The sequence below is a fragment of the Scophthalmus maximus genome, chromosome 12 (assembly GCF_022379125.1).
Source record: "Scophthalmus maximus strain ysfricsl-2021 chromosome 12, ASM2237912v1, whole genome shotgun sequence".
In the NCBI taxonomy this organism is placed as follows: domain Eukaryota; kingdom Metazoa; phylum Chordata; class Actinopteri; order Pleuronectiformes; family Scophthalmidae; genus Scophthalmus; species Scophthalmus maximus.
The window spans coordinates 6,134,273-6,158,401 of record NC_061526.1 but is presented as its reverse complement, the minus strand read 5'-3'; the positions used below and the strand labels follow the sequence as shown (position 1 = coordinate 6,158,401).

Sequence of the window (24,129 nt, the reverse complement as noted above, 5' to 3'; positions counted from 1 at the left end):
CCGTTCTCTTCACGTCTCCAAATCTAGCTGTAGATGTACACATTCCTCTCCCTTCTCGCCGCGTTCACAAATATCTTTTCCAAACATTTTCCCACCCCTGGTCCATGCTCTATCTTTTCTTCCCCCCCCCCCCCCCCCTCGTGTTGGGCAACCGCATCTTATGTTTCTGTCAACAAGTGTTTATAGATGTACAGGTATGAATAAACAGCACATCACATTACTTCTCCACACCGAGGAACATGTGCTCGGGGCCTTGTTCCTCGGGACTGGACGACGTGGAGGCTTCCAGGAAATCAATGGGTGGTGACATGTGTGCAAGGGCGTCTTCATCGCTCTGCTCCATATTTGGTGTTAATATATATATATATATATATATCTCTACACGTACAGTAGTATATAGTGCTGATATGTTAGAAAGCATGAACAAAGCATTGGAATAAAGTACATGTGCATTGAAATGTATCGCTCTATCTATTCTTTCATCCATCTCTATCTTTTAGTCTCAAAAGTTGTTGCATTAAAGTGTCAAATAGCGTGTTCAGAAAAACCTGTTTTTCCCTCTTCTTTACTCATTCGTTTCACGAGGAAGGCCTGGAAATGGTTTAGTTTTGGGTTCTGTGCCATAAAAACAGAGAGCTGTTTGCATGGCTTGCATTAAAAAAAATGTTACACTATGTCCCCCCCCCCCCCCCCGCCCCCCGGCCTTTTTCCTTTTTTTTCAACAATGGTATACGCCTCCCCCTCCTCCTCCTCCTCCCCTGATGCTGTCCTACAGTCGGAAGTCAGGTAATGCCAGGGCACAGGGCTCGCGCGCCAATTGTTCTGCCGCCGCCGCCGCCGCCGCTCAAGCGTGATCGAATTACAGGAGGAGATTGTTTTTCCCCCCCGCTGTGTGCAAACCAGCAACCGGTTTTTTCGAGACGCCCCCAGAATACACGGGCTCATAAAGGCTGGAGAATCAAATTTACTGTAACCAGAGGGAACTGTAATCAGTCAACAATGGCCGAGTCGGATGGAAGTAAAGAAAGGGAAAACACATAATACCGGGAAGAAAAGAAAAAAAAAGTCGGCCTTTAGAGGACGTGCCAACGACACCGCTGTTGACGAACACAATCACAGGGCTAGCTGCTCCGACCCTTTCATCAAACTTTAACGAAGGCAAGGCGACACCTTCCTGATGAAACACCCAAGTGATCAATACCTTTATACAGCCGTGTGACCTGTGACCACCCCCCCCCCGAAAAAGAAAACAACAACAGTAACCTCAAAGGGGAAAACACAGATTTTGTAGATTAATCAAAACACAATATTGGAATTTTTGCCATATTTATTGGAGAAACTCACATGGTACCGTGGAATACGAAACATTCAGGCAACAAAAAAGCAGAGATGGGGGGCGGGGCGGGGGGGTGGGGGGCCTCCGGTGATAAAACCCAAATGAACCAGTCCTGTGTGAGATGAACCATGATCCATTTACGACTCTGGCCCGCATCCGAGCTCTGTACTCACAGTTTAAAACCATATCAATCATCTTCTGAAATAATCCGACGCTGGGACAAAATTGGAACAAATTTTTTCCTCTTTCTTTTTGACCGGCAGTAACCGCTCGTCTTTTATCCCTCTGGCGATTTGGGTTCCGTCGCGTCTGACCGAAATCTCAGACGTCATCACACGGCGACCATGAACACATGACTAGAAAAAGCGTCGAATGTCAGGTGTATTAGGCGTCTGCGGGAACAACAGTTTAGCATCATTATATTCATTTTCATCCGGTATTTGCTTTGAAGATGAGGGGAGTTCAGAGAAGACCTCTGCATTCCGCATTCAAGGAACTCATCGAATCAGTTCAATCACGTTAATGTCTCAGGCACCGGTGACACCTACAGTGGCAGCGACAGGAGACACTTTATGTCGAGTTATTTTGATGGGCTGTTTCGATCTTGAGCGGCGGAAAACACCACGCAGCGCTTTTTCCTCTCTGCTAGACATCGGGTGGGAACCATAATTCTTGCCCATGAAAGCGTCACGGCTTCAAAATGAGGCTGCAAGGGTCCTGAGACGGAAGAGCCGCACAAGACGGATCGATGCGGGTGTCCAGTTAAATATATGGCTTAGCTCAGTAAAGCGTGAAGACCGAAAACGGGGGTAAATTAAAAATATAGTCTGGCCGTGGACAAAGGTAACAGAATCCATCTATACCAGCTCCCGACAAGCTCAAAGCTAACATTTTGACATATCATTTGTTTAATTTTGCGATTTGATGGGGAGCAAATGACCTTCTTGGAGTCTTCACCGGCGGCCTCGTCATCTTGAAGTACAAGACTTCAAGGGGAAAACAAACAAGATCTCATGTGGTTGGTGAGCCTCAGAGGTGACGGCAGGGGAGCCAGGGGAAGCCTTATATTCATTCAGTTACGTCCTGTTATTCTCATGTTTTTTCAAAAACCCAAAAGGTTTATTCTGTCGCAGACGACCATGTGGCACCTTATTCTTTCGGGACGCTCTGAAACGCTTTGTCGCGGAACAGGCTCGACGTCACTTAACGTGCCAAAGCAGCGATAAATAACCACCAAATTGGACTCCTCTGGCACACTAAGTGACGTTGAGCCTTGTTCACTGCATCTCTGTGAAAGTAAGCTCGGCCTTGTGCCAGATACATTCAGATGCATTTTAATTGTCTCCTTCTGGTGTTTTTGGTCACAGGTCCTGCGCCTGACCCATGTGCCGTGCGCGCGCATGTCTGGCACCGCGGCCATTACCGTCCGCGTGTTTGCGTGTTATCGTTCCAATTTTCCAGCCACTGAGCGGCAAACAACCTGAAACGGCGGCGTTACTCATTGACAGCCTTATCGGGAGAATCTCCGTGCCTTTCACTGCGCCCGATCTGTCACCTGCCTCGAAGTCTGCGCGGACGTATGTGTGTGTGTGTGTGTGTGTGTGTGTGTGTGTGTGTGTGTGTGTGTGTTACGGATGATTACGTCAGCCTCCGTGTGATGGAAAGGCGGAAAGTGACAGCAGGAGTCGAGGACCTGAAGAAAGGAGTCCGTCTATTAAATCTTTTTTTAGCTGCAACATCATCACTCCAGTTAAGGTGATCTTAAGCGTCACATCTTAACTACATGTGCCTTCATTTGGTTTTTAAGAAAAAAATGTGCATTCTATGGTGTGTGTGAGCAGCGTGAACAGCCCGCGTAATGATGCTACCAAACATAATGGGATGATCATAAGCACTCCCCAAAGATACACAACACTGCGTTGGGCTGTGGCAGTCCAGGCGTCATGCCTGCTGACTGATCTGTTAGTTCTACATTTCAGCACATACAGTATTACAGTTATTAAATATTATTTGACTACTCATTTATTAAAGTTCATGATGTCTCTTCCAGTTGACAGACTGGACAGATTCAATATTTGATCGGCGCTGTGGACGAAAAGACGGGGCGTCCGCAAAAACGTTACGACAAGTCATCGTCCTCATGTCGACCCGAATGTGTGGAACAAATCCACCCGGTAATTCAGCAAGGAAACCCAAACGCCAACTTCACTGAGGCGCTGGAGAAAAGGTCAGAGGATTCGCCCGAGACGCTGGGGTTCGGCGTGCGCGCGCCGCGAATGCCTGTGCCCAAATTTCGTCCAGGGTTTTGTGTTGTCGAGATATTCCAAACGGGAGCAAAAGTGGCTACGATTCCGCTGCTCAAGATGTGGATGTGGATGTAAACGAGAGCATTTGCGTCGATTTAAATCCAATATGCTGCCGTACGTAAACACGATTGAGGCAATGGGGTCACTCGCTGCTACATTAATACATCACATACATTAATAGGGGCTCTTGCATCAGCTCTGTCTATCCTGGTGCATGCCTTAAAGCCTTATCTCCTTAATCAAATGGTCCAGTAAGCTGCTCAAACACGCGCACACACACACACACACACACACACGTCAAAACATACACAAGATAGGAATACCTGTGTACCCTGCAAACACCGACCACTCCTTTCAAGCTGTCACATTATGACGTGTAGAGTCGGTGGAATATTTCAGACTGCTCACCAGACTGAAATCCTGAATCCTGAATGATCCCAAACGAAACCTGAGGGGCTGGAGATACAAATGAACTTGCAAGTTAAAGAGTTAAAAAATATCTGTGGGCCAAATACAGACAAATGGGCGTAGCCGAACACTGCAGCACTTTGGCTTTAATTCAAAATTCACTATACTTGTATGCCAACTACTAAATGCATTCATGAAACAATCAGTAGTGTAAAGTGCAGAGGACGCTCAAGAGAATTTTAGGAAATATATTAGAAAGTACGCACTAATGTTACACTGAATAAATTAGGTGTTAAAGCAAAAGTGTTTGGGGGGGACTTGGTGTCATGACCGCAGCATTTCTGAAACCCCTCGCTTTCCTCACCCATGATCCAAACCTTTCCAAGCATCCAGAACGAACGTGACGTGGTCCACTTCCACCCCCAAGCTGCAATCTGTAACGTGTTAATCTCATTAATTCATTAATCAAAGCTCGTAATCGGCAAATGACGCTATTACAAAAATAAACCGCCTAATCAAATCTGATCACGCAAACAATGCCGAGTGCCGGCCGCGTGGACTCAATCAGTGAGTGAACGGGGAGATGACGAGCGACGTCCTCCACATCAACACCAGCCAAAACAATAATGGCCCCTCGTGTTTGATCACACGGCCCCTTTAAACGGTTACTGATACTGACTGAGAGAGCGTGATGAGGATTTCCTTTCATCAGCTCAGAAGATAACGGCATCCAGTTCAAATGAAAACTGTTGATTACAGTAGAGTAGAGTTTTTCCCCTCAGTGGCCGATGCTGATGCCGTGGCATGTATTTTGCGGCGACCGTGATTCCATGGGTACCTTAATATGAATATTTAAATGGAAAAAAATAAGAAATAAATTAACATTTTGTTGAGTTGATGAACCGCCAACAAGGTGTTTTGATCGTCAGTGAGGACGAAACTGAAAAATGTTTTCAGGCTGACCTTTGTGGTTCAACATGGAAGAGAATATAAACTACGGCAACAAAGCAAATTAAGGATTACTCCCAAAAGAAATAAATAAAATTCGTTTGTGATGGAGGTTTTACACAAAGGTCTACGACAAACTATTACAACAAATGAATATTGACTATAACTCTGATTCATTACAGTAGTTGCCAGGTTTTGAAGCAAAATCTACGTGCGACCCCTCGTCCCAGATTGTTTGGTTTGAACGACCCGGAGAGGTTTCAAACTACAGCATTTCTCCAGAAAGATGGAACATATTTGTCCCGCTTTTGTATCAGAGCTTAGTTGAGTTTAGAAAATCATCTCAAAATGATCTAGACCCACTCATACCTTCTAATCCAACATCCCTGGACATGTCAAATGAATAAAAAAATACAAACTAGTAAGGCCGCTACCAAATTGCCCTTCATAAAGTTGTCTTGTACTATATTGTATATAATAAAACACGATCAGATTTGCTGACCTCCCCAAAGAATTTTCCAGATAGGCGTTCGACCCCGGCGAAAAAGTCAACAAACTGTTTCCTAATGGCCGAGCATGTGTGCAGCGAGTGCACAGTACAACCGCAGTGTGTGCCCCTGCTTGCTTCACTGAGTAGGTGCATTTAGGATATATATATATATATATATATGTATATATATATATACATATATTTAACGCCGCAGAATCCAAACTTTCAGACAAACTAATCAGTGGTCAGAGCAGGGCAGTATTTCGGTCACAGTCGGAGGAGGCCGAGCCGATTCAGGTGACCTTTTTGTCCTTGTCCACTCAGCGGCGCAACACTGGCCTGCTAAATTTCGCAAAGATTAGTAGCCGCGGTTTTTGGACAGTCCTGCCCTTTTCGCTCTGCACTGGCTATCGCGTGTCAACAGTTGTGTTCGGGAAGCGCCGGGGGTCCCCCAGGTGAACAAAGCACTGGATCCCAACCAGCTCTGCAGGCCGGCCGGCCGGCCGGCAGTGTTTCGGATTTCTCTGTCGGGAGAAGATTGAATTCTCACAGTTATTTCAGAAGCAAGCTGACACGTTGGGCGGACTCTCAGTTCTTTGACCTTTTCACGAGCCGTGTTGCGCACGACAACGTTCAGCAAAAATGGGAAGAGTCAAAAATGAGGCAGCAGTCTACTCATTCGAATGCCCATTTTCCAAAGATGAGTGTTTATACATAAACCAAAGCATGCGAGACGCGTGTGTAAACTGCCCATGTGTTCATGTTACTGCTCTTTTTCGAGGAGAGGCATTACTGAAAGCGTTGATGGGCCAATTCACACTCACATCGGGCAGAAATGACACGAAGGGCATCACCAGCTGTGAGCAAACATTGGACATTCACTCCTGCTTTCAGACAATGTCGAACCAAGGGCGGGCAGGACGTGACACGAGACGGAGGACTCGTCCGTCCTCGCGCCGAGAGGGCGGAAATCTTCCTCCGCGTGGCCACGGAAAACGCTGTCGGTCGAACCAAAACAGTCAGAGGTGCGTCGCGAACCTCCTCGCGAGAAGAAGAAGCGAGGTCGAGGACAGGCGCGGTGTGGCAGTTTCGTGTGCAACGTGGACACCGGCAGCAGCCGTGCAGCATGCATGCGGAGTGATGAGAGAAATGCGTCAAAGGGGAAGGGGCTAAATTTAGACCCTGGGCCTCGTGCCCGGCATGTTCAATAATAACGAGAATGAGTGAATGAGTGAGAAGCATCGGAGGCGGTGTGTGAGAGGATGTGGTCGCGACTCTGGAGGAGAGACACAGGAAGGAGGGCGAGTGCCGTAACCCCAATGTGTTGTTTGGTTTTTTGGGTTGTGTTTTTTTCAAGCTGCAGACGATTTGTGCATGTGGGAAGGTGCAGGGTGCAGCAGGATGAGTGAGTTCACTGGAGCAGCTGATGGTGGGGGGTGGGGGGGGGGGTAAGAGGGGGTGGGGGTGGTGCACATGGGAGGGTCCTGCAGGCCGAAGGAGGAAAAACAAAAAATCCCAGCTTCGGCGGTGGGCGGGGTGGGGCGGAGAGAGAAAGGGGGCGGCGCCACTGTACTCGAATACAGGAGAAGGTGTATATTTACTCCAGGAGCGACGTCGCTTGTCCGAGCAGAGCGCAGGTCGGGTGTGCACGAGGCAGACCTGAAGCAGACTCAATAATCATAAGACTCTTCTGCATCTTCTTCTTCTTTCTTTTTTGTCTGTGTCTGCGTGTGTGTGTGTGTGTGTGTGTGTGGCGTCCGCTCCTGCAGGGCAGCTGGTGGGTTGCGCGCACACAAGAGGATGTCTTTGTCTCCTCGGCTCACACCTGGAACAAGGAAACAGTGAGAGCCTGTTTCTTGAATTAGTCTTTTTTTTTTAAATTATTTTTTTATTTATCGTTGCTGTTGTTGTCGCTGTCGTTTTTGCTCGGTGCGGAAAAAGCAAAGTGCGGGACTAAAGCCGTCCCCTTGCGTTCGGAGTGCGCCGCCTCGACGGGGATGCGCGTCTAGACCGTGACCCGCGGCTCCACCTGCGACACCAGAGACAGTCGCTTCTCAGCTGGGACGCCAGACACTCGAATCTGTTGCAGGCAGACATTGTTGATGTTGTTGTTTTTTTGACACTGTGGAGGCGGTAAAGTGACATTTTGCGCAAAGTTTCCACCGCAGTTTTTTTCTTCTTCTTTTTCCTTTTTTATTGCCCCATAAAACCTCCCTTGTCACAGGTTGCTGACAGCGCATCAGCAGGCAACTTACCTTATCAGATAAAAAAAAGAGTGTAAGCACGTTCCAGAGAACGTGGCTGTGGCCTCTTTTTTTTTTTTTTTCCTTCCATTTTACGCACACGGGGGAGACCTTCGTGCGCAAGGCGGAGACGAGCGCACGGGCGGACGCAGACGCAGACGCAGCAGCAGCAGCAGCAGCAGCAGGTGCTGATTTTATTTGTCCAGCATTAACCCGGGTCCCACATAACACAGCGCTCCATCGACATGACGGACGGCGCGAGACAACGGAGCAGCACGGCGGGCTCCTCCGCCAAGGGCGCCGGCGACGGTGACGCGGCGTCCGGGGGAGGCGTCGCGCTCAAGAAGGAAATCGGGCTCGTGAGCGCCTGTGGCATCATCGTCGGTAAGTGACAGCCACCACCACTACTGTATGAGAGACACATGGCGCAGCCAGTCTCGTCTTATTTAACCCCCCCCCCAACACAGCAGAAAGTATCTCAAGTGGGCTTGAGTGTGAGAGGGGACAAATTGGGGACAATGACAAATAAGGTGTGGAAAGAGTGTGTCTTAGGATGAGTGCTGAAGTCCTCAGCAGGGTGCATTCAATACATTGGGTATATCAAGTTTATGCTGAATATGTGGGTGGTTGTTGAAGGATGTTACAGTATATGTTGACACACACACACACACAGATATGTGATATTACTGTGCACCAACACTTGCAGTAGTTGGGGCCCAAAAGTGAACCACGTGCTTATTAAACAAAACAAAAAACCAGGGTGGCTCAAAGGGACTCACGCGCTTTTTCCAAAGCGGATCAACTCGCACGGGTGCACAGCCAGTTTCGATTGTAGCCAAAGAAAAAAGCTGTACTGTACATGGTCATTTTGTGAGGTCAAGGCCGCCTTTGCAACATGCCGCACGCCCTCCTGGCCTGCTCCTCCTCATCGCTGCCGTGGTTAATCAGTGACACTTTCATCGTGTCTCTTCTGTCGCCCGGCCAGTGCTGATGATGGCCACACTCGGATGCTCAGAGGGATTAGCCCACTCAGAGCGATTTGGGCCTATAGTCTTGAGTGTAGATACAGGTTTTGGTGATTTGTACCATTCTTTCTTTAATCTGTGCCCCTGCAAGCCTATCAACGTTGTCCTGCAAATCAATGGTACTTAATTGCTTGAGTGACCCTTTGATATAAATCCTCACGTTTTAAATAATGTTTGATTTGCTTCTTTTTGTCTTTCCAAGGCTGTAAATTGCTCAGGTCAACTCTGAACTTCCGTGGGTGTTTAGAGAGAACATCACGAAGTCGATTGGATGAGCGGTCATAGACAGACAGACGGACAGAGATTCCTCCATTTGTAGTTTGATGAGTTTATCTGCCAACTATGATGGTGCACAGTTAGATTTTGTAGTGACACAGCTAATGAGATTCAGTTAGAGGTTCAACTTAGAGGTGTGTGGCTATAACTATCTAACTACATCTTGTAAAGTCTATGATATACTGTGTTACTGTCCTGTTGCCGAACACTGCCCTGATTCCATTGACTATGTGAAAACTGGGTTAAGTAATATGAATACATGTGGCGGGGGCTGTACAGACGCCGGCGGTCATCACAGACGAGCGCGTCGGAAAAATAACGCCGCCAGGCTGGGGATCGATCGAGATGAAATGTGGCACAGGCTTGACGAGTGCGTGGCCTTACCGTTGACCTTGACGGGGACGAAAGAGAAGGGAGGGGATGACTCATTCGTCGGCGCGTTTCCACGGTAACGGGAGGAAAGAGGAGCGTGCGTGTGAACACGTGGGAATTCCCGAAAGGTTTTTTCTGCAAGAGTGAGGACAAAAAAAAAAAAAAAGAGTGAGAGTGAGAGATGAAGAACAACCTTGAAATGTTGATGCGGAGACCTTGTTCCTTCTCAGTTTGTAACGTAAACCCCGAGTCCTTGAGGCTGCTCTGCTCTGTGTAGCACAGAACTCAGTTCAGACACATTTCTATTGATGTTTCTATAAAGATCTATAAAAGGCCGGTTCAATATAGAGAGCCCTGTGCACGCTGCCAACACTGCTTTTCTTCCGCCCCCCCCTTCAGTGTATCTTGACGACCCGCACCATTAATTCAAATCAAGAAATGTATCACTCGCCATTCCTCCGTTCAGAAAAAAACAGGAGAGCAGCGTTCAAGCCACACATGATGCCACCTTGCAGGATTCATTTTATGGCCGTTCAAGAGTCCGTGCACTTTGGCGCAGTCACCAGACTTGTTCCTTGGGCCCCGGTTATGTTCGTCCTTCATGGAGTCATTCATTCATTCATTCATTCATGCTCCCTCGCTCTGGCACATTGTCACGTGCCAGAGCGAGGGAGAGGGAGAGAGGGAGAGAGGGAGACGTGAGCCTCAGGTGACTCGTCTTGATCCTTTTCGCCGTGAACACGCCCCCGCTGGGTTTCCACGAAAAGGGGCCGAGCACATCAAACGGTTTTATGGGCTATTGTGAAGTTGGTGCATTTATCGCTCGCACGCACACACACGCACACACACACACACACACAGCCAGAAATGTGCACAGCCAGGAATTGGAATTAGAAGTGAACTCTTGGCCACGTGGACGTCCCCGCCCTGATAATTCTGTTTTATTAGCTTGCCTGGCTTAGCCCTGTCTGAGCTGGACTCCAGTCTGAGCTGAGTTTTGTAATAGAATTGCTGCCATTCACCCCACTTAACTATACAGTTCGACTATATGCTCTTTTAAAATTGAATTACGCCGCAAAAAAGCCCAAATCCTTTGCTTTAGCAGGTTAAACGCTTTTTATTGATTAACCTCAGTACACAGATGAGAGCCAGAGGTTGCCACCAGTCTGTCTTCACATCCAGTCGCTTCGATTTCATCATTAGCATTGTTGGTTTTGCCCTCGTATGATTGGCTTCCGTGGAGCAGCGACTCGTATTGCGTGTGCACGAGGGTGCAGGCGCTGCGAGACTAGACTCGGTGGATGTTTGAACGGGGATTTAACACTGACATGAAGCGCAAAGAACCAATCGTACGGTGCTTTATAAAGGGCTGATCGGGGTTTTATCATAATGCTGAACAAACACCCACATGCTTGTTGATATTCACGGCCATATAGCTGTTGTCGTGAGCGGCGGATCGTCGACAGGTGGCATTCAGTTACAGTATGAGTCATGACGACGCCCTGACAAGTAACAGCTCATTTTTCTCTCTTCTGGTTCCTCGTTGTGTTCAGACGTTTGCACTATGGTTTTGTGTTTTTCTAGTGTTTTCACTGGTTATTATATCATTTATTTGCAGCGAGAGGAAACGTTCCCCCGCCAATAATTGTTGAACAATTGCTCAAACAGTGAAATCACACGATTGCACACTGTGTATTCAACCTTTAGTGAACCAGGAAAGCCTCGTTGTCCTGCCCAGGATACTGAAGGCAACTATAATAATGATTTAGCTGATTGAGTTAGCTGATTGATTATTCGATCGACACAATCTGTTTTGTGATCAGTCAATATTTTCTTTCTTTCTCTTATGTGACAGTAAACTAATAGTGTGTGTGTTTTGGACTGTTGGTTTAAAAAAAAAAAACCAACAACACGATATTCTGACATTATTTGCACCAAGCTATTCGTTTAACTAATCTTTGCTCAAATTTCCCATGTACCCTTAAAGTTGCGTCTGCACGGTACTCTGAAGAGGGAGGCTCGGGCTTTTGCTGACAGAGGACATCAAACAAAGTCCAAGAGGAACAGCAATGTGCTCAGAGGGCATGTCTGAGACCAAGCCTCTTCCCTTGTGAGACAACAATCCGATAACAATGGAGCATATCGCCAAAAAAAAAAAAAAAAAAGTTCGGAATCATGAAGAAGAGACGTGGGCAGGTGGGATTTTGTACTCAGCTTGTTTGAGTTCAAACAAACACTGGGATCAAGGTCAAGAGACAGCCAGTGGTATAGCAACAGCACATTTAAAAAAAAAAAAAGATGTTCCCTCTTGGCCTGGAGACAAAAGGATGTAAAAAAAAAAAACCCACTGCAAGAACAGGAAACATAGCGATTCCGCATTAGTCAGCATTAGTCTCACATGCCAGCGTGTGATGATGCACGGACGCACACCATGCAAGCGCGCACATTTGAGCGAGACGCACCGAGGGAGTCGTTGCACTGGCAGCTACCTTTTCTTTCTAGATGTCAAAGGTCACGGCCCGAGCACCACTGCTGCCATAAAGGTGTGGAAACTTCAAGAGTTACATAAGTGAGCTGCTGTCCTCGCTCGCGCACAAAAGTGCATGCGGGATCTGTTAAAGTTGAACAATTTGCATGTCTCATGCGCCAGTTGAGCACATGCACATGGTTTGGCAAATGTTCAGATTTTTTCTAAAAGATTAAACCGCGCTGGGAAAGCAGATGTAGTATATTTTGGTTGTTTTTAAATTTTCTTATTGATTAACTGGAAGACGTTTAGCACAGTGGTGCCCGTGACCCTTTGGCCTGTTGAATTTACTGATCTCTCATCACAGGTGATTACCTCCGAGGTGTCTGCAGTTATTTTTTTAATCACCATATTTTTGTTGCATTTGAAGCACTTGCTTATGTGTTGTATATGCGCCTCACTGGAAAATACAAGTAAAATTCATTCATTCATTAATATACATTTAGTCGCCTTTTCTCCTCGTACCTCGTCTAAGTTGCAGCAGCTACAACATGATCCACACACGCCACGAATGTGACGGTGTCATTCATACCTTTGACTTTTGTACCGTTGAATGCCACTCGGCCCGTCGTCCAGTCAGCGTGTCAAGATCCATAACCCTCACTGGCCGCCGAGTTCGAGCGCAGTCAGAGCACGGTCGGCCAAATCAAGGGGAGGCTCCTCCCACCACCTCTCAACTCCTGTGTAAACTGCCCGGCGCTCTGACGCTCATTGAATATGTCAGGGAATTACACCTCCCCCCAATCCCCCATCCTTCTTTGCACTCTTTCACCCCGCTTTCTTTTTTTTCTCCATCTCCTCATAACTCGTTGCCTAGTCAGCAGATTGCAGGTTCCCACTTTGCCTGCTTCATCAGCGTTCGAACTGTGTTCCCTCTCCCTTTCGCCCCTTGCAATCACTTTCTACCAGAGGCATCATTCTTTTTCCTGTTCACGTTTTGTCTTTGTCCAGCTGTTTCCCTGTCCAGTGTCCAGTCTGTCGGAGTGGTTACGATCACTCGCTCCTGCTGAAAACGGACTCCAAACGTGCAACGTTAAAAATGGAATTGCTTCTTGGCACATGACACACCTTTGAAATGTCCTGAAGGGGACGCAGATTTACTGGTGTTTAATTCAGCAATTTAGTTTGCAGTCGCAGGAAGTTTGGGGGTCTTGCAAGGGACAAATGATCAATAAAAAATGGTCGTATATTGACTCAGCGGATGAGGAGATCTACTTGGTTTTGCTCCCTAATATGAGTCAAGCTTCAAGATATTAAATCCTAGATACTGCACTTCATAAAGGTCCGTATGTTTTAAACAGAGTTGAAAACAGAAGCTTTCTGCTAAGAATTTTTAAACAATTTATCACAGATTACTTCCCATGACAACCAAAACTGACCTGGAGCTGCGAAGACGACCTGTTCTCTCCGGTCTGTACCCAACACTGACCCCTGTCCTCCTTCCCTCCCTCCCTCCCTCCCTCCGCCAGGCAACATCATCGGCTCGGGTATCTTCGTCAGCCCGAAGGGCGTGATGGAGAACGCCAGCTCCGTGGGCGTGGCCCTGATCGTCTGGATCATCACCGGCATCATCACGGCCATCGGGGCGCTGTGCTACGCCGAGCTGGGCGTCACCATCCCCAAGTCGGGCGGAGACTACTCCTACGTGAAGGACATCTTCGGGGGGCTGGCTGGGTGAGCAAACACGACACAGCGATCGGTCGTCTACTTGTGGTTGGAAACAATCTATTGAAATGTTTTCTTTTAAGAAACAGAAGGCTTGGTTCAACACGTTCCCTTTTCCCTTGTGTTACAATTTGAGCTTCGACTTCAATGCAAAACTTGACTTATTTTTTAACGTTAAAGATTATATATACAAGATTTTTTTTTTATTTGAATTTAGCAGCCAACAACTACTTTCGGAGTAAAGATATTAATTTCAATATTTCCTGCTTTATATTTATTCAAGTAGAACGTAGAGTGGTCAAACGTATTGTCTATTGGATAAATAACCCTGTTCTCGAGTGGAAGGGGGCCTCCTCCGCACAATTTAATTTCCCTTGACAAGGATTTAGTTGAGCATACCAACATGTCTTCCTCTCTTTATCCTGGTGGATGAGCTTTCCGATGCGGGTCAGACATCTTGATCCAAAGCAGGGGGTCTCCAGCCTGTAGTGCAGAAGTTAAAAAGTTAAAAAAAAAGATATTGGGCCCTCCGACTCATATGTTCTATGCCCACAGACATGACTTACAGTATAGTGATGTTGCCGGGGGGTATTCCGTCTTTGTCAACCTGTTTAAAAACGTTTTTTAAAAAGACTTTCGACCCGCAGCCATCTTCCGTTTACCCATAAATGGTGAGCTCAAAGGTAACGCTTGGGAACCACACTGGGTTAATTTCCGAGCAAAACAATATCGTTTGTCGGCGTACTTTTCACACACTCTGCCTCTGCCCAGACTGTAAACACAGATTAGACCATTGTTGGGTTTTTTTCAACTATCACAAGGATATTATCGGGCTGTTTTGGGAGAGGAATTCCACCAGACAAAACAGCCAATGATTGTTTTTTCGCTCCCCTTTGTACAGTAGCTATCAATACACATCAATGAAATTTTATACCCCCTGAGACTTTGTAGTTCATGGCTCCAGATGCTTGAGTTTGAAGTGTTGGGGCCACACCGTTTCCCTGTGCCCGTCTGGGATAAATAAACCGCGTACAAGGGGTGTTTGTTTGCGTTGTCCCGCTGCCTTTATCCCTATGTGTGCGCATAAGTCAGTAACGGCCAGTGGCGGAAATACTTACATCGCCTTGTCGCAGCTGGACGGAGGCGGGCCCGTAGAAAAAGGGAAGCGCAGCTCGTAAAAATTGGACGCTCAAGGACGACCCGATTGGCCGGCGTTTCAAGTACAGAGGCTCTTTGTTGTGTCCGGCTTGTGTTACACCCATGAAGTGCAGCGCGTTTTATGTCGCGTGGAATCGCACGCTGCATTTTGCTGGTTCACGTGCTACAATATATATATATATATAAAAAAAACTTTAGATGCAAACTAAGACAATGTGCATTTTTTCCTTTAACATTAGGGGGAGTTACGTACGGGGCAAAAGTCTGACAAATACCCAGCGATGACCACGTAGAGGTTTCAGTCTGCATTTGAACATTCAAATGTTCATTTTTACGCCAAACACACACACACACACACACACACACACACACACATTCCAGTGAGACACAATCCTGTTAACGCAGTCAGGTGTAATGATCCCTCTCTAAGCTTTCGCAGAATTTCTTTGAAAAAAACACACGGCCGGGCTCTTCTGCAGTCAGGTGTAATGATCCCTGGCCGCCCGGGTTATTTAAAGCTCGGCTGTATCCCATCTCCCGCCTCCCCCCCCCCCGTACGCGTCGTCTCGCATCCGTGGAATGAATTCCTGTTTGACGGCACTGACACTTCACTCCGCGGCGTCAAAGAACGCACATTTTGGCGGCGAAATCAAAGATTTGCTCGCACATGTAGAGAAATTGCAGAACATATATTTACATAGTATGAGTCAAGTTTCAGTATTGGTCTGTTACGGACTGCGTCGGGTGGGAGGGGGGGGGTTGTTTAGCCTGTAAAGTCTCATAAAATAACAAAAAAATGGTTTGCTTCTCTAACAAACAGAAAAGAGACTGGAGAAAGCATATCTTCGGGAATTAAGCTTTCTAAATAAGTCATATACTGTTTTTATTGACTTACTGTTTCAGCACTACATGTCTTTTTATGGCCACATGACAATGGATGGGGCCGAGCATTGTAGGGGATAGCGTATACATTTGTGCAGCCCTCAACTTAAAAATAACCTGCTGCTTTGAATGGTAAAGGAAAGGAAGGATGTATATGTGGCGCATGAACCTCTGTGATGTGTTCCTCCTGTTTATCCTCACCTGTTGCTGCTCCTTGATCCCGACGGCCCCCCCGCTGTTTCCCCCAGCATGCCTCTGCTCCGTGTTTGTAACTCCGCCCCCTCCTTTTTGTCCCAGGTTCCTGCGGCTGTGGATCGCCGTGCTTGTCATCTACCCGACCAACCAGGCCGTGATCGCGCTGACGTTCTCCAACTACGTCCTGCAGCCCCTGTTCCCCACCTGCTTCCCGCCGGAGAGCGGCCTGCGGCTGCTGGCCGCCGTCTGCCTCCGTGAGTCAAAGACGTGACGCGGCGCCAAAGCGGCTGTAAAATAATCCACAAACACATGTACAGCGTTCAAACGCACCGCAAGCACAGGGTCTGATGGTGTTACTCATCAAGTTATCGCCATGTTCAAGTGTTTCCTTTCGCAATCTTTCTATTTTTAAGTCACAAAATTTCCACCCATGCGACTACAAGAACTTCCTTCTCTGTTCCGTCCCACTTTGGTCAAATCAGCAGTGTTCACTTCAGCTGTATTTCCTGAAAGGGACATGCTCTCCAGACAGAGGCTTGAAGAGGGCCAAGTATCCATCTTTTCATAATAAAGTAGCAGATAAAATACTAAAGGAGTTCCTGCGACCCCCCCCCCCCCCCCAGATTGCTCCTGTGATCCCCCTGAGGGTGAAATAGACGACACAGGGGAGAAGATGCCACTTGATTAATCCAAAAACGTTGATACTAATCATAAGTACATGTTCACTGACAACACATCTGATACGTTTTCCGACGAAATATATGAAATAATAAATTCTAATATCAACAGCAGCAATATTTATACTGGGTTACAGTTGAAAACAAAACATCGCATATGGTAAAACATTTTACAAACTTAGACTATAATTTACTTCAATGGTGAAGCGGCTGAAAGCCGAGTCTCCTCGCCGGTTCAGTTTGGATCATGCAGAAAGAATCAAAGAGCAGGAACAGCCTAAAGAAATAACACTATACCGCACAAGGGGCCCCAACGTTCTGTGCGCGTGCTTGTCGAGACAGGCTCGGATTGTGGGACAAACCGCCTGTAAGTTTAAGACTGTTGCCATGAAGACAAAAAGGTGCACGAACGCTCAAAAGTTGGACACTGACTTTTTGCGCGACGCTGGACAAAATGCGAGAAGAAGGTGGGGGGGGGCGGTTGCGTGGGCAGCTCGGGGGGGGGAGCGGCGGTCGAGCAGGAGGAAATGTGTCAAAACCAATGGGATGGATGTGTTGACGGCGACGTGACAGCGGTCGATTCGAGTGCTTCGGCAAAGATCGCACCCGCTGACGAAATACCGCAGGCAGCCCTCAGACAGGAAGAGAGACAAGGCCAGCGTGTGCGCGTGCATCACCATGAAGCAGCCCTTGTGGTGGATCACACGACGCGGCCGTTCTCCGTCAACGCCCCGATCTGACCTGTCAAATACACATCCTCCCCTGTTCCAAAAACCCCTGTCTCGTTGTGGGAACTGTCACGGCACGTCGTCGTACATCGTCTCTTTTGTTTTTACGCCAGTTTCCTTTTTCCCAACGTCTCGTTCGTGGAGATACGGTCCCAGCGGCCGGACTGGAGGCCCTCAGCGGCAGAGTGCAACGAGGAGAGCAGAGCCCTGCGCTCCGAATGCTTTGAATGTTGTTGTTTGGCAGAGCAAGACACGCTGACCTACGTTTACCTGCCCTGGCCTACTTCAACGATTGCCTGGAAGCCGAGCGCAATTAGTTCTGACGGGGGGAACCGCCGGCTTGTCGTTTCGTTGCGGCCCTTCTCTGCTTTGCCTTTCGCTGGAGCGATTTTTCGATGGGCCGAGCCAGCAGAGCGATGCAGCCTCTGTCTTGACACAGTTTGACAGATGTTGCCAGGCAGCTGCTAACACACACAAAAAAAAAAAAACTCCAGAAAAAAACCAACTTAAGTTGCTGAGCGTTTCTTTTTCTTTTTTTCTTCTTTTTTTTTTTTTTGGCAGATGCGCGTTTTGCAGTTGTTTTTCAGGGGGGAAAGTGGGTGAGAGGTCAGCTGTTTCCGTTCAGCACTGATGTCGTCCTTGTTGTTCATTGGGTCCAGAATGTGTTTATCTGCTTCTGTGCCTCGACATTTAAAATTTGCCCCCCTTGCTATATAAATAGTATAAGAGCGCGCAGGATATCGCATTTCCTATTTCCCTACAAATCCAGCCATAACCGGAGCGGGGCGACGGTCAGACCATCCCCGCTCCATTTAATTAAGTAGAGCAAAAAAAAAAAAAAAAAAGGTTCGGTGTTCGGTTCGGAGGTGTACTGTTTCAAAAACACGCACAGGCGGATTCCGCCCGGCGTCCGTCTCCTCCTGAAACTGGCAGAGTGCGGGGTCACAACCCTTGTCATGTTTTCCAGCGGGCTCACGGTTAAGTCAGCAAATTTACACACGTGCACGCGCACGCACGCGCATGCACAGCACATTTTGTATGCTCAGCTTACAGACAGCTGAGCGGCCCCACGCGTCCTCAGGTGTTTTACCATGTAATCTGGTTCCTAAAAAAACAGCTATGGCAGTTAAGAAGTTTGAGGTGTATTAAGCAGATCAGTTTAGTGGCCGTCTATTGTGCCCGTGTGCATACGGACGAAAAATCGAAATCAATGTCATAAGCTCACTTTCCCTCGTACAGTCTTTCATTTCCTGTTTTCCCGTGGAGGGAGCAGCGGCGGCTGTGTGAAAAGCAAACCCCCCCCCCCCACCGGCTCAGAGTTACACAATGTGATGAAGCCTAATCCCAAACAGAGTCAGACGGGCCTAATTTTGAACGGCAGTTGAACAGACTTGTTATACCAATAAGATGGCTGCAGTGATGTAATGCTGCGCCTTGAACAATATTGCACAATTGCCTAGCATTTGAAGGGGTCTTTAAATAACGTTTACACATCGTTTTGTTTTTTCTTGTCCTTGTTCCGTTCAGTGCTGCTGACGTGGGTGAACTGCTCGAGCGTGAGATGGGCCACCAGGGTGCAGGACATCTTCACCGCCGGCAAGCTGCTGGCCCTCGGCCTCATCATCATCATGGGAATCGTGCAGATCTGCAAGGGTAAGCTGGCGAAATGCCATCTGTGCATCCATGAGCGCGCAGATGTCCATACTGTGCATTCCACCTGCTTGATTCTGTGTGTGTCTTTTTCACACACACACACACATTCGCGGTCACTGGGGACATCGTCAGTCACACGGGACAGTATAGACTCCCCGCAGACGCCACCGGGGTCAGTAAGTTGCTCGGGGGCCCCTCATGCTTAGAACTCACATAGCTTATATCAGCATGCCTGTGCGGGGTTTGCAATTCAAACATGGCCGAGGGCCAGTTATCACAGGGGCCACACAGAGCAGGCCCCCCTGCAACAACAAAACGGGGATTTCTGTGCGAGCGTTTGAAGATGATGAAGAGTTCGGCGGCTGATGTGACGGGAGATTTAAAAGAGCAGAGTGGACATCTTTTTCATGCTCCCTGCTGCTGCCGCTTGGAGGGATTTAAGGGGAAAAGGGAAAGATATAAGAGCAAATAATAATAAAAAAGGATTTCTAGAGATCGTGTATGATTTAGACATTTACCCCAAACAGAGTCTCAGTGAATTTGCGAAAAATGGGAGTGGTTTTTGCGCACGCTGGTTTTATTGGATGATGCTTTTCAGCTGGTTTCCTCCCAGTCGGCCCAAACTTTCGTTGAAATCTGTCCCTCTTTTTTTTTTTACCGGCTCAGCAAAACAATATTTGCAGACCAGAGTGATCATTACCGGGGAAAAGACCCGCTCAGTGACGTGATGCCATTCCATTTGGAACAGGGTTTTTTTTTTTTTCAGAGACTATGAAATGCAAACTATTCCCTGAAACATGTTCCCTCTTCTTCCACGTTGTCTGTAGGTGACTACTACTGGTTGGAGCCAGCCAACGCCTTCGAGCCCTTCCAGGAGTACGACGTGGGTTTGATAGCCTTAGCCTTTCTACAAGGCTCCTTCGCCTATGGAGGGTGGAACTTCCTCAACTACGTCACGGAGGAGCTGGTGGACCCCTATGTGTACGACACTTTACTCTGCCCCGTAACATAGCAAGGAATATTGGGTTGTTGTGGTGCGGACAAAACAACCTTCCCGCTATACTGAATGCAGGAAAATAGCTTGATTTAAAAGCCGCTTGGAGCTCTTTCGGTGATTAGCAGTCACACACCAACTAAGCCTCCCAGTTTAATCCCCGATCCGTTTTGTTAAAGCTCTCTGAAATGTATTCAACTTGAAAGAAACCCTCACTATCGTTCCTGCTGTCCGACCACTGACATAGACTAATGTCTCTGTGTATGAAATGGTTCATTTTTCAATTTCCTTTTGTAATATATCCATCTTTTTTTTTTTTTTTTTACAATTTTACATTTTTAATATCCTTGGTATCCATTAATACACCTACCCTTAAAGTACCACTTTTAATTTTCTGCCTCAAATCCCCCCCCCCCCCCCCCCCCCCCCCTCCTGCCCAGCCCTTCTCTTTAGCTTTTTTTTTTTCAAATTCCATCAACTAAATGTGATATCTTTTTCTCTTCCTGCAGGAACCTGCCTCGTGCCATCTTCATCTCCATTCCCCTCGTGACCTTCGTTTACGTGTTCGCCAACATCGCCTATGTCACGGCCATGAGCCCCCAGGAGCTGCTCGCCTCAAACGCCGTTGCCGTGGTGAGTCGCTGTGATTTGTGACGCAGGGTGGTCCTGTGACTTTGTTCAAACAGACACCGACAGTGGAAGGACTCCGTTGCCCTCTAGTGGTCCCCGTTGGTCACTGCAATGTGTTTTACAACTCCGTAGTTGCTTCATAGTGACGGGACATGTTAAAAACGTGTTGAAACCAGCAACTGACCATGAGTGTGTGTGCGCCTCGTCCATCCTCTAACCTTCATCCTCCCGTCCTTCCATCCCAGACGTTTGGTGAGAAGCTGCTGGGAGTCATGTCGTGGATCATGCCCATTTCTGTGGCTCTCTCCACCTTCGGGGGCGTCAACGGTTCCCTCTTCACCTCTTCGAGGTTTGTTGGCTCATTAATGATCTCCACCCCTGGGTTGTACTGACAACAGGATAATTCAAGTTTAGCATCATGTAAACAGCATGACTGACTGAACCAGCCTTTCATTTTCTTCACATAATGTTTGGTTGTACAGTAAACTTAACATTTGTATATGTTTGCATCTGTGTCTTTCACAGATTGTTCTTTGCTGGAGCCAGAGAGGGCCACCTCCCCAGTCTGCTGGCCATGATTCATGTCAAACGCTGCACTCCCATCCCTGCTCTGCTCTTCACCGTGAGTATTATTCACGAGCCTCGGAGTCCGTTTCGGCCTCTTGCGACATACGCAGTCGACTCCTTAGGACGGAGAAGCCGCGCAACGTCAAACCGCAAACTGTCCCTCTTCTTTCCCCAGTGCCTGTCCACTCTGCTCATGCTGTGCACCAGTGACATGTACACCCTCATCAACTACGTGGGCTTCATCAACTACCTCTTCTATGGAGTCACTGTCGCCGGGCAGATCGTCCTGCGCATCAAACAGCCCGACTTGCACCGGCCAATCAAGGTCTGTTTATGTGATGTGGGTTTTTTTTTGTGTATTTTGCACCTAAGGTGTGAATGAAGAGACCAAATGTACACAAGATTACATACTAGAATGCTATATGTTTGTCATATCTCTCACTCTGTATTTGACTATGGAAATGTGTCGCCCGCTCCTCCAGGTGAGCCTGATATGGCCGGTCATTTACCTCCTCTTCTGGGCCTTCCTGCTCATCTTCTCCCTTTACTCCGAGCCCGTGGTTTGCGGCATCGGCCTCGCCATCATGCTCACCGGCGTCCCGGTTTACTTCCTGGGAGTCTACTGGGACAAAAAGCCAAAGTGCTTTGACGCCTTCGTCGGTGAGTCAGCGTGCCATTAAAGTGCCATTGTGTAGTCTGAAAAAAACATTTGAATTGTTTTGTCCTTTCCCATACCTATTGGCAGATATTGGATCCAGTTTTTTAAAATGTTAATGCAACATGTGGTTAATACAAAACTTTAAAAGAAAAAACTAAAATACTGCCCCATGTCCTAAATCTTTTGTCGTCGTTGTTGTCTTGCAGACAAGATGACATACTTGGGCCAGAAGTTCTGTGTGGTCGTTTACCCGGCCATGGGCGGCAGCAGCAGCGGGAGCGGCGAGGAAGGAGAGGAGATGAAGGAAGCCAGGTCTCCTCTGGCCAAGGACGACGGGGACAACCACAAGTCGGCGGACTGCTAGAGGCCACCCCCCCCCCCCCAAAAAACAAAACAGACGCACACGTGGGCGCACACATCACACACAGAGACACATGCAAACACACACAGTACATCGCGGTTTGTCATGGATTTACTGATCAACACTTGTGCCGCCACACATTGCCTTTGATAATTTTTTTTAATAATTTTTTTTTTTGGGGGCTCTCAGAATTGTGTCAATCAATGATTTCTTTTGCCAAATGTAGTGCGAGATGTTTAGAGTGACATGACCTCAAAACTTTTCTACCTGGGGTCTTTCAAAAGTGCAATAACGCAATGTTCGCACCTTCCAACTTCTCAGTACAGGCTTAAAAAGGCGTCAAACCATTCACTATTCTCCGTCGTCGTCGTCATCACCGCGCTTCTGATCTTCCCTCTTCCCCTCCACACACTCTCTGCACACTCCTACTGTAAGAGCGAGATTTTTTTTAATTTATTTTTTTATTATCAAAAGACTCTTACTGTACCGTGACGGCTACGCAAACATCTCTCTCTCTCTCTCTCTCTTTTTTTTTTTGCCAAATTGTAAATGTTGCTTTGTCGCACACACTCAACACACCAAAGCTGTATTTCAAATGTCAAAGCGGAAAAAATCTGATTCAGATCAAATCATTTCAACAAGTGCTGTTGGTTTGTTTTTTTTTCAAAGCTGACTGTGATTCCAAAAACTGTTTCTCTCATTTTTATAATTGTGACAATTGTTTATATCTTTTTTTTTTTTTTTTTTGCCCTTTGTTGTTATTTTAGTTTTAACATGTTCATTTTAGCTTTGTTAGTATTTTTTTTTCTCCTTCGATTCAACATCATATTCATATGGGCCTGTTTTTTACTCTGTGGGTAAATGATGCACAGTTCTTGTTAATTGCCTTAATTAGCATATTTTCTGTACTCTGGTGCCATTATGACCATGTTTTGACTGGGGGAAGAGAGTTGGTTAATCCTCACACTTGGCAACGGAAAGTGTCAGTTCTTAAGATCTGGGTTTTGAGTTCTTGTTTGGACACGACACAGACAATGAATCCGTTAAAACTGGAGGGTCCCGCAAGGACATAGACGACGAGAAAGAAAGTAGGGAAGGAGGCAAATCACAATAGTTTCTCACCACCACCATTTGCATTGTTATTGTGCTAAATCCCTACACCGACACATGTGAATGCCCGCGTGAAAACACTTTTTTTAAAGGCATTGATTGTCTTTCATGTTTTACTGATAGTATTTTTGTAGCTCAACATCTAGCAGTGTTCAGATATTCTTTTTTTTTGTGTGTATGCTTTACTTGGGAAGAAGAAGAAGAAGAAGAAGAAGAAGAAGAAGAAGAAGAAAAAAAAGCTTTACATTAAAGAAAATATTTCTCGATACATACAATTCACTAGAAGTTATTTTGTCGTGCAATAGTCAGCACAGTCAGGCACCAGCAAAAACTGAACGCGCTCCCCCCTGAATGAAACCCATTCTGTGTCGTCTGGTTGCGGTTATGTATCTATACTTATGCTGTATACTTTTGTAACCACACTCCGTACATAAACACACATTATATCCTGAATGGTGTGCAGTCTTTCTAAAAACCGTTAGTGTCTCAGGGCATCCCCACTGCCTTCTCCTACACTGCCTACACTCGACAGATCTGACTCGTTGCTTCTTTGAACTCCAGTCTGTTCGTGGTAAATGTTTGTATTGGGTGCTCGATCTGTCATCTAATCCCCCCCCCCCAAAAAATTGAAATAACGATGACACGCGTTGACTAATTAAAATTGTAAAACTACTATTAAAGTTGGGCCAGTACTGTAAAGGTTGCTCTAATTCAATTCTAAGGGGAACAGGGTGTCTTGGATGTCTTTGCAAGTACAATGATTGTGTTTTGTGCCTGTACGGTTGTTTGTGCATCAGAATGCACAGGTTTTCATGACGTGACTGTCTTTTTGTCTGAGTAAATAAAAAAACCACTGACTAATGTTTGAATTTGTAATTCAGGGCCTCATTTTTATATTTTTTTTAATGCTCCCTGTCTTT

At 46.9% G+C, this 24,129-nt stretch overlaps 1 protein-coding gene and 1 long non-coding RNA gene across 2 annotated transcripts; one reads left to right on the top strand and one right to left on the bottom strand.

The window, feature by feature from the left end:
• Positions 1-1,397: 1,397 nt before the first annotated feature.
• Positions 1,398-13,361, bottom strand: LOC124850877. The gene is made up of 3 exons (XR_007031958.1): positions 13,311-13,361; positions 9,417-9,539; positions 1,398-4,098 (listed from the first exon to the last, which is right to left on the bottom strand). It is a non-coding gene; the product is annotated as an uncharacterized LOC124850877 (long non-coding RNA).
• Positions 7,086-24,074, top strand: slc7a8a (solute carrier family 7 member 8a). Its single transcript, XM_035613361.2, has 11 exons — positions 7,086-8,115; positions 13,401-13,605; positions 15,934-16,085; positions 18,764-18,889; positions 19,717-19,870; positions 20,393-20,516; positions 20,759-20,862; positions 21,039-21,135; positions 21,256-21,405; positions 21,563-21,740; positions 21,945-24,074. The coding sequence occupies exons 1-11, from the start codon at positions 7,977-7,979 to the stop codon at positions 22,100-22,102; spliced, it is 1,587 nt and encodes a 528-aa protein (XP_035469254.1). The 5' UTR covers positions 7,086-7,976; the 3' UTR covers positions 22,103-24,074.
• The last annotated feature ends 55 nt before the right edge of the window (positions 24,075-24,129 follow it).

Excerpts from the sequence above, each read along its gene's own strand:
- slc7a8a (XM_035613361.2), top strand. The coding sequence starts at position 7,977 with ATGACGGACGGCGCGAGACAACGGAGCAGCACGGCGGGCTCCTCCGCC. Across the intron at positions 13,606-15,933 it reads ATCTTCGGGGGGCTGGCTGG|GTTCCTGCGGCTGTGGATCG; the intron begins GTGAGCAAACAC and ends TTTTTGTCCCAG. Across the intron at positions 20,863-21,038 it reads TCCCTCTTCACCTCTTCGAG|ATTGTTCTTTGCTGGAGCCA; the intron begins GTTTGTTGGCTC and ends TGTCTTTCACAG.